We start from the raw sequence: 18,190 nt of genomic DNA on the forward strand, positions 1-18,190 counted from the left end.
CACGAGTGTAAACTGGTCTTTGAAGGACTGGTTATGAGACAAGTTGGTTCAGTAATGTAATTAGTCACGATCTTAAATACAGAATCTCTTACAAATGCACGTTAGATAGTAGGCAAATTGTTTATGAGCAAATGTCAGCTCATAACATGCTTTGCATGTTGAGAGATAGATAATAGTTTTGACTGATAACCTGGTAATAATTTTGATGTTAGTCTAAATTCTTTGGAATTTCATCAATGCCAGAAGTTTGCAGGCTGATTTATTAAGCATTAAAATAGCAGTAAAATATTCAGCTTACAGGCTTCTTTGAAAAAATTCCAAGACCCTCTTCTGCAGTGCTACAACAGTAGGCTTTAATTTACACTCAACCTAGAAAACTTGTTTATCACTTTTCTTTTCCTTCTCTTTAATTATTTGCTCATTTGCCTCCCTGGCAGCCTATGTGTGCATTTGTGTGTGTGTGCCTGTTTTCCCGTGTTTTCTAATTTGCAGTCATTTTGCAGACTGCCTTCTAATGTCTTACAAACCACCAGTGGTCCAGCAGACGTGAGTTAGGAAACACTTTTCTAGAAGACAGTACGTGCAGATGAAATAATCCAGACCAGGCAGCCACATCACTGTATTATCTCTATTATTCCCTGGAGTATGGTAATAATGTTAGTGGAATTGCAAAGCTCTATGTGTAGTAGCCAGTTTAGGCTTCATAGCAATTACGGTCTCCACTGGGTGATTTGACTATTCACATTTCTTTAATACAAAAAAACCCTACTTCATAAGTGATAGCTGTGTTAATTTTATAACAGGTATCATACTGATAACCTTTCTAACGAAATTAAGCAGCATGGTCAAAATACCCAGCAACACTGTGGCTGGGCTGCCTCAAAGAAGAAAGCTCTCTCAAACTGTAGAGTTCACTAGGAGATGCCTTGGAGATCCTGAATCCCTCGGCCTGACTACCTGAATCACCACCTAGTTCAGTTTTATTTAGAGATAAAATGATGCTTGTGACACCATGTCTAGTCGGAGAACTCGATCGCTCTCTCTCTGTTACAAGCCATTTAAGATAGACACAAGGCATTTAAAAGCGGCAGGAAAGGTAAATGTGACCAGAGTTAGTTGCAGGTAAAATGCAGGTGGTTAGCTGGTCAGGTTACTCTGCCCTTCGTGTTCTCTGCTTGAATCACAAAAAATCTGCTCTTTGAGACTTTTTAAAGTCTCAGACCCCATGTAGCGACTGACTCCAGTGCGGATAACGGTATTGCCGTTGTTATTAAGAAGGTTTGTGTTCCCTTTAGCATCATTGCACTTCTATTACCATCCCCTTCAGCCACCTTGCAGTGCATGTTAATGCCTAATAGTAGCACACCACGCAGCGTTTGAACTGCAAGATGCCTGCGTTTAAATGATGGCCTATGGAATAAGGCTTTTCTTGTGAGATACTGAAAGCTAAAATTCAGGTAGTTGTTGTTGAGAAATATCTGTAAAGTGGCAAGGCTAGGAGAGCTTTATATCTTACTGGAGCATATGTTCCTTTTCTGAAAGCTCTCCAGGCCAGCGAAACCTTTGAAAACCAGGCAATTCCTCTTGTGGCTTGAGACATGTCTTGTTAATGTCACTGTCTTGAAACCCTCAGCCTTCGTGCTCAGAATCTCAAACCTGGCAAACAGAAGGGAAAGGCGCTTAAAACTCAAACCAGAGCACCGGGTCAATTAAACTGCCACTGCACTAAAGCGCAGGGCTCGGTGCTGCTGAGGCTACAGCTACGGGTTGGCCAAATTACAGATGAAGGCAGCATCCCGGGAGAGCGGAAGGGCGATGGAGAGGCACCAGCCACAGAGACTGCTTTGCACATGGGAGCATCTGCTCCTTCCCCAAGACAGGAGACTGCTCTGGGTCTGTTAAAGCAGAACCGTGAAAGAGGACCAGGGTGTTGGAAGCCAGGGCAGATGATGTTTAGCCTCTGGCCACCAGTCCCTCTTTTGCTTGTGTTGAAAATGTGATGGAGCAATTTAATTCGTGACCTCAACTTGCCTGACCATTCTTCTGCTTTCTCCTTGTGTAGGTAGGGAACCTTGGCCTACTTTTTATGCTCCTGTTTTTTATCTATGCTGCCCTGGGAGTGGAATTGTTTGGCAAGCTAGGTGAGTAATGTGCCTGACAATTTATTTCATCCGGTTGATGTTTATTTGGTATCTGGCTGTTTCCTTTCTTCTCTTTCTCATTCTTGGGCCTTCCTTAGCTTCACAGCTCACAGTCTGAAGATTAAAGTTTTCTCTTGATCTCAGGGTCACAGATAACACATGAGGATATAATACAGAACCTGTCTAATATGCACACACACACGTTTAGAGATTTGTCCAACACCACCCTTGGCTGTAGAGGAACTATTTACTGTTTAAATATAATTGTCCAGCATGGATATGTTCACAAAGATGGAAGTTTGCTACTTGAGACAGAACATGAGTCTGTAAAGCTGGATGGTAGTCAGATTTGTGCTGGAGAGATGCCACCATAAACATGTCCCTCCTCGGAGCTTCCACCACACTCCATCAGTTTTCTGCACTTGGCTGACATTGCTCTTCCAGCTGCCCAAGTCTTGTCTGTCCATTGTTCTTCTCAGCATCACCTTCCCCTTTCTTCATAAATCAGGAAGCATCCACTGGTTCCTGATTGTCCAGCATCATTTATTCCTCCGGCTTGAGGATACTGCGGAGCTGATCATGAATGTGTCCACCACTGAAAAGAAACTCAGGGGGAGTCAGAGAGAAAACACTATAGCCCTACCTTGCCCAGCTTAGCCAGGCCAAAGCAGTCACTGCCTTTAAACATGCTGTTCGAAGGAGATGTGTCTGCCTTCTCAATGTTTGCATCCCAATTAGGGCTTCAAGAGCCTCAGAAGGGCCCTTCCTCCATGGTGATTTTATGGCTGTCATTAATCCCCTTTATGAGTCCAGCCCTCTGCTTGGATTACAAATGCCTGAAAGCAGAATATTTCTTTCAACCAAAGACAAATCATTTTTCAGTCTCCCAACAAATTCTGGGAAAAAATTAGTTCTGCATCCACCCCAAATGAAATACTGCGATTTGTGTATTACATATCTAGATATATAGGTATGTATTTGTTCAGCCACAAAGGTGAAAAATGTCTTGTTCATAGAGGCACCTTCTGCTGCTCTGAATCCTTTTTGTGTTTCCACGCACACGCCTTGCCAATGCCAGCCCCCAGGTAACCACAGCAAGTGGTCAGAGACTGGGAAAGCCCTGATCTTGTCTGGGGCAAGCTGCAGGCAGTCAGCACACCGCTGCCCCTCCTGATTTAACTGGGAAATACTTTCGCTTCTGTTTCCCAATCGCTGCTAGTCCATGTCAGGCACAAGAACCATCAGTGCTCGCTCCCCCAGGCTGGTCATTTGTGGGGTTTTTTTCTATTTGCTTTTCTGGTTTTCCTTCCTATTTGCCTCTGAAATAAATACCTAAGAGTGAAACGCTCTTGCAAGAGGCATTGCTGCCTGTCCTAATGCATATTTAATGAGCCTGTGTTTTATGGAAAGAGGGACATTTCATATGTTCAATTTACATTTATTAGTATATTAATTCTCAGGGGAAAACATATCAAATTGTTCCACTTTATCTCAGTGAAATATCCCTCATGGTAGATGTGCCCTGTAAAAACTAATCAAGGCAAGGACATAATCAAGAGGATAACAGACAAAGGATACTGTAGAACAGTATTTGCTGAGACACCCCAGCAAGTCTGCTTGTTTCCACCTGCTTTTAGATCTCTTTGTGTTGGCTCTGACTGTTGGGGTAAAGTCAAGAGAATCACAGAAATGTTGGTGGAGGAGGCCTCTGGAGGCCCCCACCCCGCCTCCCACTTGAAGCCCCATCAGTAGTTCAGAGTAGCTGTGGCTTTGTCCAGCCAAATCTTGAAAACTTCTAACAACAGAGCTGCCCTACCTCTCCGGTGACCTGTCCCAGGGCTGTTGGGCTCTCCAGATGAAAACAACTTTCCTAATGTCCAACCTGGACCTCCTAATCCACTGTGTGTGGCTGTCCATTTTATCATCTGCCTCCACTGAGAAGAGTTTGGCTACATGATCTCTGCAGCTGCCCTTCAGTAGTTGCAGGCCACCGTGAGATCACCACTGAGCAGTCCTCCCTGATGCCATGTATCAGTGTGACATATCTCAGGGTCTCACCGCCAGGTTTGGGGGGCTGCACTGGAAGCTTCACTGACATGCTTCTGCTTCTCTCTCCTGCAGACTGCAGTGAAGAAAATCCTTGTGAAGGTCTGAGCCGGCACGCAACTTTCACCAACTTCGGCATGGCCTTTCTCACCCTCTTCAGGGTGTCAACAGGGGACAACTGGAATGGTATCATGAAGGTGTGTGCAATCTCTGTTTGGGTACTTTCTTCTCTCTGTAGATTTATAGATACAGATTTCAAACAAATTTAGGCACCTCTTGTGTGAAAACAAAAAAGGTTTCCTTTTAAAACATCAAAATTAAACTTTCCCATTTAAAAGCAAAGTATATTTTGAAGGGAAAATTTGTCCTAGGTCTTACCCAACCTGAAACGTCCTTCTTTTTAACATATATATAATACTTTAGGAAAATTATGCCAGTTCTTGCGGCTGAGAGGAGTAACCACGTACTCTGTGCCCTGTGCCTTTGGGACATAACACAATCCTCCTCTTTGTAGTTGATGTAATTCATGGTGTCCATATTTTCTTCTATCCATTTTGTTGTACCTACAAGACATCTATTGTGTCTGGGATATGTAATTATATGCTTTTCAGTCCTCAGCAGGTTATCTTTCATGTTTCTGTATTTGGAGCCCAAGCAAAGCCCCAGCCGCTATTAATCCCTCACCTCTTCCTCTCTGTTGCAGGACACTCTCCGGGAATGCACTCGGGAAGACAAGCACTGCCTCAGTTACCTGCCTGTTATCTCTCCTGTCTACTTCGTCACATTCGTCCTCATCGCACAGTTCGTCCTAGTCAACGTAGTGGTGGCAGTGCTGATGAAGCACTTGGAGGAGAGCAACAAGGAGGCCAAGGAGGATGCTGAGATGGATGCTGAGATCGAGTTGGAGATGTCCAGAGGAGCAACCACCTCAGCCACCAGTGGGAGCAGGGGAGGTGCAGTGGCCCCGGAGAGCAGGGCACCCTACAGAAGTCAGGAGACCATGAAGTCAGAGTCAGCGGTGCAGGTGAAGCACCAAGCCCTGGTAATAGTTCACACAAAGCGTCTGCTCTTCTTGTGCTCAGGGTAGGGAGGGGACAGTTCTCACCAGCCACTGCTGCCTGATCATCAGGCAGTCAGATCCCGAGTGACACAGAGCCGAAGAGGCAGGAGACAAGGCAGTGTGGGAGGAAAGCAGCTTTCCCGGGTCCCCCCACGACAGAGATGTCACCACCACCTCCACATCTTGAGTCATCTCAGGAGGGCTCCCTGAGGTGGAAGGCTGCTTGAAACGCATGCTCCAGGACTAATGCTGTCCTGACCATTGTTCTGGGGGAGGGTTGAAAGTCCATCTCTTGCCATTTCCAGTTCATTCAAAGGTTGTGAATTTTAAGTTCAGAAGCATAATAGCCACAGGTCCCTGTCCTGTTCTGCCAGCCAATACATTGGTCTTTGTCATTTTAGCATGGGCAGCAGCACCAGGGAGCAATCTCATGAAGTCCTGGGAATGCTAGCGCTGTCAGCCCTGACACATGCAGCAGAGGATGGCATAAATTCCCTTCGCACAGACACAGAAATACTGCTCAGGTTCTTTTTAATCCCCATTTGGGATTTCCAGAGGAGACTCAAGCAAATTGTAGTGCGCAGCTCAGGAGGGCATGTCTGGCCCTGGTGTAAGATGCAGCTTCCCACTGGCTCATGCTCTGCTTAGAGCATGGCTGACTTGGACCCGGGGAATTGTCAGAGCCCCTCAGCAAGAAGCTGGAGGTTCCTGGGTTGATTTTCCAGACACTACCTGCTCTCTGATTTCTATTAGTCCTCTAGAAAAATAGGGTAATCAGAAGTCAGGGTGGGAAGGAGGGGCATGAGATAATTGTCTCATCCCATGTCAGCAGCGTATGATTAAGAGTGAATACGAAATTGCTTTGTCACCGTGATCGCAAATAAAGCTACTGCAAAATCAATGGGGGATTTGAGATTAAATTACATTAAATTAGATTTTTGTAAAATCTATCAGACTCTATTAAGTGAAGTAAAAAGATATTTAGTTACACAGCAATGGGGAATTCGCTATTTGAATGTCATTTCTAATAGACATTTCTGCAGAAAAATGCACCATAAACACCCAGGTTGCTTTTCTCGTTGAGGGAAGAGAGGGCACATCCTTTCACGTAGGCTGTGATTGCAAACTGAGTTCATTCTCCTTGGGTTTTCCTCATCTTCCAATACCTCCCGAGCACATCAGGAGCCATGCAGAGCCTCCCCTTAGCCCTAGAAAAACCCGTAGTGAGAGGTGATGCTCCCCAGAGGGAGAACAGCGTGAGCAGGGAGCTGGCCACAGATTTCCCCCTGCGGCTGAGATTGCTTGAAGGCAGGAGAGGATTTGCAAGCCAGGGCTCTCCCTCCCCGTGCGGTAGTGGGGCAGAGGCAGCGAGGTGGGCCTGGGTTGTGGCGATGTCCTCGCTCACATCTCGGACACCCAGGCTCTCCTGGGCAGGCGTGGATGGCTGGCAGCTCGGTGCTGCGCTCCCTGCTAGCTGCAGTGAAGAGGTTAAATACATAGAGCTCTGTATGACTAACCCTGCCACTGATGCCAGGCGGCATGGGCACCCTGGAAGGTGTTACAAGATGCTCTGTATTTTCTTGCCATTTGTGCCAGTTTTTGCAGCCCACATTTACTTTTCTCTTCCTTCCTGCTCTGGATGAATGGGGCAACTAGGAAATGCCACGGGGTAAACGTGTTTGAGCGTTAAGACCCAGCCTTGCTCTGCTACTGATGCTTTTTATCTCCCCAATTTGAAGGAGGCGCTGAGCTGTGAGAATGTGTCTTTAGCCATCCCAGACTCAGACACGCTGGAGGGGGCAGAGGCTCCCGTGATGGAAAGCCCGTCCTTCTGCTCTGTTTCCCACCATGTCCTGACACCTTCCCACAAAACCCCAGGCCACGAGGCTGAGGTGAATGACGTCGCGCCGTTGCTTCTGCGTTGTGGCATTGTGCTTTGGTGCTGTGCAGCTAGCGGTGGTGTCTGAATTGTCCTAAACCTGTCGCTTCACAGCCACAACAGTCGTTTCCATCCTCTGTCCTTCGTACTGCCTTTGCGTGTGCAGGGACTGGGCAAAGAACGTGTCCCAGCCGACTCCGCCAGCAGCCTTGTGTGGGACACAAATGAAATACTCTTTTTAGCTAAAAAAAAGTCTCACATTTGATGTGCGATGTGATGTGTGAGCAGTCTGTCTTCAAATGATATATCGAGAGCTGGCGGCAGGCAGAGTCCTTTGTGGAGAAAACACAGCCCAGTTTGGTTTTCTTACTGTTATTATAAGAACCTGTTTATGATACAGTATTGAGGAAACAAAGGCATAAGTAGATCAACACGTTAGGCTTTCAGCAAGCACCAGAGCTGTGGATTCAGGAGATGCTCCGGGGAGATCACCCAGCAGACCAGAAGGGCCGTAGCCCCCTCTGCTCAGTCCCTCCCGATTGCACCACAAACGGGTGCCCAGGTCACATCACGTAAAGATCTTGCAGGGTTTGCCCTGCCCTGCTGCAGCACAGTGCCCTCCTCGGGGTGAATGAGCTCCACGTGTCTTCCCGTGGGCACGAGAACGTGCGAGCCACAGTCAGTGATGAAGATGCACATGCTGCAGTTGGGAGCACACTTGCTGTCATCAGAGAACTTCCAGCGGCCACCCAGAATTAATCTGCTTTAGACTTGGGCCATTTTCCCCTTTATTACTTGACTTCTATCATGACTATCAAGGCACCTTCTAGTAGCAAGTATCTTGCAGCATCTCCAAGCAAATTCTGGGCTCAGATTAAGCTCTTGATGACCAAGTAGTTTCCCCTGTGCAAGATGAGTGATACAAAGCTATAATGCTCAAGGAAGTTCCCCTTCATAGTTCTGCAGGCTGTCCATTAGCTTGGCCACCTGGAAGCTGCAGAGGCTCAAAGGGAGATCGTGGAGAAGGCATCGTTCAGGGACAGGCAAAATTTGGGACTTCACAAATACAACTGCAACGCATCCTGGGTTTCTGCTGGCAGAGCTGAGAGTTCGTTACCTCCGCGGGAACGACAGCACAACCCCGCATGCCACCAGAGTTGGCCTGGGCGGAGATGCCAGCGTTGGCAGGCACAGGCAGGGAGTTACCTCCAGCCCTTGTTGTGCCTCTGTCTTCCCCACCGCAGAGGCTGCAGGAAATGGCTAAGCTCGCTCGCAGTGTGGAGACGCACGCCTTCAGAGAGGGATCAGAAGGAGCCCTTCCTCTGGGAATTTTGCCCACGGCTTTTTTGTGGGCTCTTGGCTCCAGGCCTCTGAGAAGTTACAGTGTTCCCTCTTCCAGAGCATCCTGCCAGTCACCTTTGCTTACAGAGTATTTTCTGGCCATTTAATCACCCAGGAAGGGTCATGTCCTGTGGAGGTATTTGCAGGATTATTTCTTCGAGCTCCCTCCGCAACAGAGCAAAATCAGAGCTCCAACAGACTACCGATTCCCAGACACTAGAGGAAGGAGTTGTGCTCATTGATTAAAGATGTTTAACTGAGCCTCTGAGCTGCACCACCAGGAGCCTCTACGGTTAATTTAATGCCTGTCTACTTGGCCTGAGAGGGGTCCCACGGCGAGTAGACTCTCACCTTACACATCTCTATCAGACGCCAGGATCCTCCCAAGCTCTCAGGGTGCCTGCAGGCAGGGTTCACCATACGCAGTCTCAGCAGCACAGGTCCAGTTTGGGCTTTCATGGGTTTTGAAGGGGCCACATTGATTTCCAGGGCATGGGATCAGGCTCCCGAGTGCATCAGGTGTTTCCCACCAAAGAGGAGGAGCAGCAGTGCCCATGGTGGTATGTCTCCAAACCTTCCTAGCTGTACAGAGCAGCTCACCAGCTGTGAGCCAACAAGCTTCCTGTCCATGTTTTGTATTTCAAGTACTTATTACAGTGGCTTTGAAACCATTTGAAATGTGCCCACGTCCCTAAGTCAACTGGGTCTCAATAGCTGACACCTTAAAAATCGCAGTTGTTTATGTCAAGAGGGGATTTCTGTTCCCTGTCCCGGCCAGGGAAGACAAATACAAGATCCTGTAAAGACGAACTGAGATTTAATAGACAAATACTGTGATCCTTCTGTTAGACTACTGAGAAAGCGGAGCAAGACCTTTTGTTCTCTGTGTGGCACCGGGGTGTTAACAATCGCCCACCTGCGTTCAGCTGGGGTGTTGCGATGCTGATAGCTTATTAGCTGTAATGGCCGGAGGCCAGCTGGCACAGCCACACTGCTGATGCATTAATATCTCAGACGAGAGACCCGGGTTGCACCCGGAGGGCTGCTGGGCAAGGCAGCAGTCAGCGCTGGATGCCAACTACCTGTAAATAACTGCTGCCGATCCCCCCATCTTCTCAGCCAAGCTCAACAGGGTAAAAGCATCGAGTAACATGTCTCAGGATGTGTCTCTTTAGGGATGTGAGGAAATAAATTCGTAAGCCAGAAATGTATGGGAAAAACAGATTTAACCAGATCCTTGGTGACCTCCAAACTATCCAGCGAGGGATCTCAGGCTCAGATTTTGCTAGCAGAGAAGGAAAACAGCCCGGCAGAGCAAAGCAAAATATATTTAATTTAAGACATGCAGCTGGGAAAATGTTTTTAATCAGTCACTGGGAGGCTGACGTTAAAGGAAAACCAGAGCGATTAGTCGTACTTTAGATAACATGGTAAATTTATGAGGGGAATGTGTCTAGGACCAAAACCTCGGGGCCGGGAGCCAGGTTGCAGGTCCTGTTCCAAGGGTTCCCGCTCCCCCAACACTTGGCCAAGTTGTGGTACCACCTCTCACATCTGCTCCATCAGCACTGCAGAGACATCATCTGAGTACCTAAAACTTCCTAAGACCCCAGGATAAATTTGCTATAAGGTGCCTGAAGTGACGAGGGCCTCAGAGAAGCAGTGAGGGGTCAAGCTTAAGGTTTGTGATGTGCTCAGTCCGGGCACTTCCAACCAGACCCGATTCACAGCGAGAGCAGACACAGAGAAATCCCTTTTCTACCCCCAAACAGGCTCCACACCCGCATACGTGCTGCCATGATGTCTTCTCCTTCCCTCTGCCTCCTGCCATGTGGCTGTCTTCTTCTGGGGTCGGTAGTGCCCAAAATGCTCCATGTTGTAGGAGAGATGCCGCAGGGTTTGCAGTGGTGTTAACGTGTATGTTTAAATGTCTGCCTGTATGTGTGTTTTGGGGAGATAATACATTCATTTCCAGAAACACTTGGTACCCTCGGTTAGCGTGGCTGAGGACTGGCCAGTTTTGCCCATCTGTCCCGGAGTGGCTTTGAGAAGAAGGGCATCACCACCCAGGCCAGGCTGAAAGCATCCCTGGGAAAATCAGAGCAGAACAGTGTGGGAAATGCTGGCTTTCTCGTGTGTTTAGAGGGTGAGCCCCATTTTCCTGGACCTTACTTTTTCTCTGCTGTGTCCCAGAGTCAGCTTAGTGGTGGGTCATTGATGCCTCATTTTACTCCAGCCGCAACTTGAGCTCTTTACTCAGCTAGCACGGCGTAGCTTTGGTATCCCATTGCAGTCACCAGGGCTGCAGGCTCTCTGTAAGATGCCAAGAGGAACATCTGCACAAAGTTTTAAAACAAAAAGCAGATGAGGAGATTGCTGTAAATTCATCAGCAAGATGCTGAATGACCCCGTCTCCCTGTCTCCTTGCTTTGCAGGGCGGCACAGCCTCTCTGAGGCCACAGGACTCTCAAAACCTGCTGACGGTCCGCAAGATCTCCGTTTCCCGTATGCACTCCTTGCCCAACGACAGCTACATGTTCCGGCCGGTGATGCCAGCGAAAGCCCCTTTCCCCCTCCACGAGGTGGAGATGGAAACGTATCCCTGCAAATCCCAACGAGGTACTGCTCGCGGAGTTTTCCCTTCCTCCTCCCAGCTGAAACCATGGGGCAGCAGGTACGCGTGCTGGTTAGATGGGGAGTAAGCAACCCGTGGGCTGAGCCAGGGCTTGCTTGCTTCGATTTGATACCGTCAGCAGGACTGCACAATTTTGTGTTTTCATCACATCACTGCATTTTTCTCAGGAGAAAGCTGGCGTCTTGAGTGTTTGACTGGGGAGAAGTGGGGCTCCCAAGCAATGTCGGAAGCGTAGAGGACAGGCTGTTAGCTGAGGAAAAGGGCATGAGCTGCACATTTCTTCTGAAGCGATCAGCCCTGACATCATGACTACGAATCAATAAAATCAACACAAATAAAAGCCGGAGTTGGTATTACTTCCTGACAGAGCTCCTTTACAGCTGTTGTTTCAGGCAATCTTCGGTCTCAGAGCAGTATCTTTTTAGCACAGTACATTGAGTTCGGAGATGCAGGAGTTTCTTTGGGAGCATAAAGATTAGAAACCACTTTCCAGAGTGTCCTTAGACTGGCCTAATAATGAATCTTGTGGAGATACCCCGCAGTCAGGGAATCACAAGCTACACAGGGCCTTTGCGTATACATTTACCCAACTGCATCCAAATATATTTCCCCTAAAACGCCTTTCTATCTCTTTTGTCGTGCAAGTTGGTTTGAAGGGGAAATCAATAAGAAAGAAAGTATCTGCCTCCCTAAAAGCACACGTGCTTCTTGAGTGGCTCCCAAGAACTTACCAGCCTGGTTTCCTTTGATGCAACGTTGTTTGAAATGCAAGAACTGCTTGGACAGATGAGTAGTGGGTTTGCAAACCCTGGTGGGGCTGGCAAGATCTGCTCTGATTTCCTTGGGTGAAGTAACTCTATATTTGTTCAAACTCTCAGGATACCAGTTAATGTTCTCTGCTCAGTATTTATTATTATTTCACCTGCAAATTCTTTGCTAAGCAAAGAAAACAGAGGTTGAGTTTCATGGCTGGACTACTGGGGATGGTTTTCATCTCCGTAGTGAGTGTAAATCAGGATTTATACCAGTATAAAACTGCTGTGATGTTGGCAGGGGTGGGTAGAACTGACCAAGAATTTTCTTATGTTTCCCAAATTTCTCTCCAAGAGCACTTGAGCAATGGATATGACCGGGTCTTACTTTTTACCTGGTCTGGTAGATGCATCCAAGCAGCATCACCCAGAGCTGTGCTCCTTCTGAGCTGACCGAGCTCTGATTTAAGTCGCAGTCCCATAAGTTACGTGCGAGTAAAACTGAGCACACAGGGGGACTCACATTAGCATTTGTGCTTTCATGGACTTTTCAGTGTCAGTTAAGGCTGTCTGGTCTTCTCCCAGTACTTCGGTGACTACACAGTGAAAATGTTGTGAGATGACCAGGTCGTGTGTTATTTTGGTCTTCGATGCGGTTTCCTGATTTACTAGAAAAGCGAGAGAAAAATACAGAAATTCAGAGGTATTCAGTGTTCCTGAGTATGCAGTTTAGAGGGGTTTTTGGTTTCCTATACGAGAGCTAAATGGAAAGTTTCCAACAGAAGGAAATTCCAACTAAGGATGGGGAGGAGAGCAGAGGGTTTTGATTTTATGACTGTGTTTGTGACAGATTTTATGACAAAGTTTTTCTGCACCATAAAAATCATTTCGTAAAGCCTGGATTAGCACATAAATGGTACAGACTCGCACTGAAACGCTGGCTGTAGGTGAGCCCAAGAAAGAAGTAGGGAGAAGTGGGGCAGGTTGGGGGGTGGGAAGCTCGTGGCTCTGCTCTTTCTGTGGTGTTCTGGAGAAAAGCTCCAAAAGAAAAATGATTAAACACTAACTTTTCTTTCTTCCCAACAACAAATCTCTTTCTGAAATGCAACTGCAATCTGTCTGGATGGCTTTTGTCATAGGTTCAAGTTCCCTGACCTCTGGGCGAGATCTCTTGAAGTGATGGATAGCTGTGTTTTTAACATGGAGCAGCAATGTAGAAACAGACGTTGGGTTTCAAGCTAATGAGGACAATAAATCCTGCAGCCAAAAAAATAAAAAAGCAAAAGATCTTTCAAACAATGCAGAACTGCAGCAGAGCAGCACCACAAAGGGGCTGGGGAGGAGGGATTGCCTTTAGACTCAGCCAGGGGACCAGGCGCCTTCAGGAAGAGAGCGTTTCCTGCCTGATACGTGAGCTCAGGGACTGTCAAAGCACTTGAAGTGGTCTCCATACGGCTGATCGGACCATGTTCAGCCAAGGTCTGCCTCGTGGACAGACGGTGGTGGTAGTGTTTGGGCTGTAGTGAACGGGAAGACTGCCCTGCGCATGCCAGTGGTGTCTCTTCCCGGAGAATTCGGTGGCAGGGTGCCCGCCGGCTGTACGAGGCTGTAGGTTGGACCTGTAAGTCGAGCGCTGGAGGTTCTGAGGGAGCTGAGCAGTGCAGCTCTTGCCTCCCTGTGGCAGAGCAGCGTAAGGCTGCAAGCCCGTCCCTGGCAGCACTGCAAAGACAACCCAGGCATCCTGACTCAGAGGATCCAGCACAGCCACCAGACTTCCCCAAGCCATGTTCTCCAGACAGGCAACATCCTTTTACAAATGCACCCAAAGTAATGCTACCAGGAAAGCGGCAATGGCAGGGTTCAAATGCAACCCCACCTCCTGCCCTTCATTTGCTGCCATGTGGTCCTGGTGGCCACCATGAGTGTCGCAGCAGCTGCAAGAGAAGAGTCCTGTTACCTGAAACAGAAAATAGAGGCTATGAGCATAAAGTTTGTAACAGGCGATATCCCGGAGCGGGCAGAGCCACCTGCAATGCTGTGCAATTGCAGAGGAGACTTCATCTGTAACCTCCTTGGCATCCCTGATGAGATATGGCCTAGTATTAAGAGCAGGAGACAGGACAAGGGACACCTGGTTTTCAATCCTGGCACTGCCCGAGGTTTATGCTGAGGCTTGGGATTTCAGCCAGACTAGATAGGCTTTTCCTTTCCCCTCCTGCATTTGGAGGAGTCTGTGGGCACCGGTTCTGCCTCAAACCTTCACAGCCCCGACGCCAGCGGTGGTAGTGACCACTCTCTCTCTGTTTCCTAGGGTCCATCACCTCCATCCGCTCCCAGCCCGTGGGAACATGTTCCTCTCTGAGAGTCCCAGCGGAGTCCCTCCAGCTGGCAGTCCATTCTCCCAACCGCGAAGGCCGCCACCGCTGGAAGATCCTTCCTCCCCACGTCGCACCGCGATCTCCTACTCTCAACAAGCTGCTCTGCAGACAGGTGAGAGGCCAAGAGCCTGCAGAGGCAAACTCCTTCGTAGTCACCTGCATCCTTCCCTTCTTTTCCAATCCCCTCTTGGGTTTCATTTCTTGGAGCTGAGAGTAGAATTCCCCTTTTTAGAATAAAACATTTCTGGTGCCATAAGTTTTAATATACTCCGGTCTCAGCAAGTGACACACAGCGGAAGGCCCTTTTTACCTACTTTTATCTTTGTGGATGTATGTTCTATGAAAGAATAGAGAGAAGATGCCCAATTCAGTTTTCCCAGTGCTGTGAGAAGCCTGCGGTCAGCCCTACGCTGTGTCACTTTAGACAGGTTGCACTGACTCAGGATTTGGTGCTAGAGCAAGACCAAGACCGTGCAGAAAGATCCAGCAGCTACAAGCCCTGTACACGTAGGCTCTGGGTCTGCTTGTAGAGCGAGGGTCTGACGGGGGCTGGCACGACAGGGCAGGGATGGGGTGGTGCGGGGTGCGTTAGACCCACCAACCGTTCTGCCATGTGCCATGTTTCATCGCTGGAAGTGCCGCCGGCCCGGCAGGTCCCCAGGCTCCCATCTCTCTCTCGTCACCTTCCAGGAGGCCATTCGAACGGAGTCCGTGGACGGGCAGACTCCCGACCGCAAAGACAGCCTGCAAGCAGAGCCTGGAGAGACGCTACCGTCAACAAAGCAGCCCCAGAGCACCTTCAGCCCCAGCCCACTCCATCCCACGGCTGCCTCCCTCCCGGGCACCCCCCCGCGCTCCCCCCCGTCCTCCCCGCATCGGCACCCCAGCACACTCACACGGAAGCACACCTGCGGCCAGCACGGTGTCCCCAGCCGGCCGCCCAGCCCCAGCGGCAGCCCTCCCCACCCCGAGGGCCGCCTCTTCGAGTCCTCCGACCTGGCTGACGAGGAGGTTCGCCACATCAACAGCTCGGCCAAAGACTGGGGAGGGGAGCACTCGGACGCCGGGAGCCGCTCAACTTCGCCGTTCATCTCCCCGGCCCCATCTCCGGTGCCCCTCAAGAACTGCAGCACAACCAGCCTCTCCGGGGGCAGCAGCAAGGAGAAGGACTTGAAGAAGTTTTACAGCATCGATACGAAGGGCTTCCTCAACAAGCCCAGCTGGGCAGACGACCAAAGGCGGCACTCCATCGAGATCTGCCCCTCCATCGGCGATGGGAACTGTAGCTTTGAGGACCCTGCCGAGGAAAAGCAGCGGACCCCTGCCCACATCCAGACGGAGTCCGAGTACATCCACGGAGCCCGGAGGAAGAAGAAGATGAGCCCGCCCTGCATTTCTATAGATCCTCCCATGGAGGACGACAGCGGGGCGGCCTCGCGCACCAAACCCTCCGAGAACAGCATGCTGCGGCGAAGGACCCCATCCTGCGAGTTCCCGGCTTACAGAGAGTCCCTGGAGCTCGCGGAGAGCCAGCCCGGGGAGCCGGCCCCCAAAGCGGAGCGCCGGGGCCAGCCCCCATGCCGCGGAGAGCACCTGACCATCCCCAACTTCTCCTTCGAGCAGTCGGATGGCAGCTCCTTGAGCAGCCTCTCGGATCTCCTCCTGGACAGTGGTCAGTCCACACCGGCCTCCATGGACTCCCGGCCGGACCCCACCACCTCTGAACTGAAAAAGCCGGATCACTTAAAAACTCAGTGGAGCAACACCGAGAAAAGCAAAGAGCTCCTGGGCATTGCTAAGAGCCCCCTCCGGAAGCAGGACTTGGTCCCGGTGACTGTTGCAACAGAAGAAGACGTAGATGACCCAGTATAGCTTTCTGGGAGGGGGGAGCGGGGGGGTCTCAAGGGCTTGACACCAATGTGGGTTTCCAAACCGAAGGGACTGAGCGGCCACAGGTACGTGAGTGGCTGCTCTTCTTTTTTTCCTTTCTCGCAGTCACTTGTTCTTAAGCGCTGTGGAGGTTTGCAAAAAAAAACCACAAAAAAAAAAAAAAAGAAAAAAATTAAAAAGAAAAAGAAACCAAACAAACGGCTGGACGACACGGTGGCGGGTTTCGGGGTGGGGGGAGAGGATTTGCAAAGCGGTTTGGGGGTTTCTTTTCTACAGGGAAGGTGGAGTCGATGCAGGGGGTTGCTTCGTTCCTCCCACCCCGCGCCGTGGCCTCAATCACATTGATTCGGGTTCGAGGTGGTGGCGGTTGGGATTTGGGGGATTCTCTTTGGGTTTTGTTGTTTTGTTGGTTTTGTTTTTTTAAAGATGCTCAACTTTTAACAAGGCACCTTTTAGAGATGTCACGTTACGCGGGAGTGCCCAGGAGATGGGAGCTGTACATTGTCTGTATATCAGCAGTTATATAAATAGAAATAATGTATTTGTGAGATACAAAACAAGGAAAAAAGACAAAAAAAAATATACCCACAAAAACTCTCTCTTCATAATGCACATATTTTTATAGAGAAACAATACTGGTTTTTGCATTACATGTGACTCCGCAACTGGGTGGTGTTTCCTTGGGTTTTATGTGGAACTAATTATTACGACCATTTGTTTTCCAAATGTTTCTCTTCTTTCTTCGCTTTCCTTTTTTTTTCCCTCTCCTTCCCTCCACCGTCATCCCACCAGCTTCTTTTCACAGCTGATGCTTTAGACGTCTCTCTCATTTTTCTTTTGTACTTTAGAGGTTGTCCTAACAACAGAAAAAAAACCAAATCACTACTGAATTGTAGCCAGTGCAATAATAAGTTATTCATTCTTCTTGTCTGTACAACTGTCCTGTTGCTTTTTTTTTTCCTTTTTTTAACTGAAATTCAGGTTAAATGTTGCAATAATCTGAACTAACATGCACAAACACGGTTTCTTGTGTTACAAAGAAAAAAAAAGATGAAAAAAAGGAAAAAGTTAAATTTACAGAGAGATTAAAAAAAACAAAACAAATAAATAGTAAATTATTTAAGAAATGTATTTTGTTTACTGCAGTTCAAAGTAAATTATTGATACAGTATGTAAAGGTATAAAGAGCTGTCTTAGGTGATGTTCTTTGTGAGCACTTAAGCTAACGATTTGTCCTCCTCATAGCAGAACGCCTTCGAAACCTCGGTGGTAGCCGTAACCGTCCCATTTGCACTCTTTCTGTCGGGCTTCCCTCCGCACCCCCCGCACCCGCACGTGGACGCGTTCGCCTCCCAAAGCCCTTCCATCGCCGGCTCCGACTGAGAAGCCTCTAGAGAAATTCAGGTCACCCGTTAACACCACTTTTTTTTTTTTTTTTTTTTTTTTTTTTTTTTTCAGTTTTGGGGTTGATTTTTCTTTTTTAGCCTCTGGTCCCTGCCCCCTCCCCACCCCTCATCCAGGCCCTCTCACCGTGGGACAGCTTCACCATGGAAAGCTGATGCTAAATAAGAGCAGCAACGAGTCCGTCGCGAGGACGCGCCATCAGCCCGAGCGCCGGGCAGCGGCAGCGAAAAGACGTACAGGGGAAAAAAAAAAAAATTAAAACAAGCGTTTTTGTTTGGTTCGTTCCATGCCGCCTCATATTTATGCATTCACATATATCTTCTGTTATTTATGCATTCATTACTCAAAAGGAAATGTATCTTGTTTCACATGTATTAAACTGTATAAACTGGAAGCGTGGCCTGACTTTGTGCCGCAGGGCCGGGCGTAGCCGGGAGGCCGAGCCCCGCTCCAGCGCATCGTGTCCAGCCGGCGGGTCCCGCTGCCCGCAGCCCGGCCCGAAGGTCTCCATCCCACTCCTGGAGCTCGGCGTCCCCTGAAACCTTTCCTAAATGTGGCCAGACCGTCCCCTTCCCCGCTGGCATTTGGAGCTGGTCCCACCTCCCGCTCGGCTCCGACAGTGCCGCTCGGCGAATCCCTCACTTCGCACAGGAGCCTCCATATG

The 18,190-nt window shown here is 49.0% G+C and overlaps 1 protein-coding gene across 4 annotated transcripts in view; it reads left to right on the top strand.

The window, feature by feature from the left end:
• CACNA1H (calcium voltage-gated channel subunit alpha1 H) overlaps positions 1–17,927 on the top strand; it is a 262,906-nt gene extending 244,979 nt beyond the window's left edge. The window contains exons 30-36 of one of the 4 annotated variants that reach the window (XR_012777680.1): positions 2,063–2,141; positions 4,263–4,384; positions 4,891–5,229; positions 10,903–11,086; positions 14,166–14,344; positions 14,923–16,187; positions 17,371–17,926. Coding sequence is in view for 3 of the 4 variants with exons in the window: in XM_075515653.1 (XP_075371768.1) it covers positions 2,063–2,141; positions 4,263–4,384; positions 4,891–5,229; positions 10,903–11,086; positions 14,166–14,344; positions 14,923–16,104 (2,085 nt within the window). In the remaining variant the exon portion in view is untranslated. Of the gene's footprint in view, positions 1–2,062; positions 2,142–4,262; positions 4,385–4,890; positions 5,230–10,902; positions 11,087–14,165; positions 14,345–14,922 lie in introns of all 4 variants that reach the window. The other 3 variants (XM_075515653.1, XM_075515654.1, XM_075515655.1) reach the window with 3 other exon arrangements.
• Positions 17,928–18,190: the final 263 nt, after the last annotated feature.

Source organism: Mycteria americana, chromosome 12 (genome assembly GCF_035582795.1).
Source record: "Mycteria americana isolate JAX WOST 10 ecotype Jacksonville Zoo and Gardens chromosome 12, USCA_MyAme_1.0, whole genome shotgun sequence".
In the NCBI taxonomy this organism is placed as follows: domain Eukaryota; kingdom Metazoa; phylum Chordata; class Aves; order Ciconiiformes; family Ciconiidae; genus Mycteria; species Mycteria americana.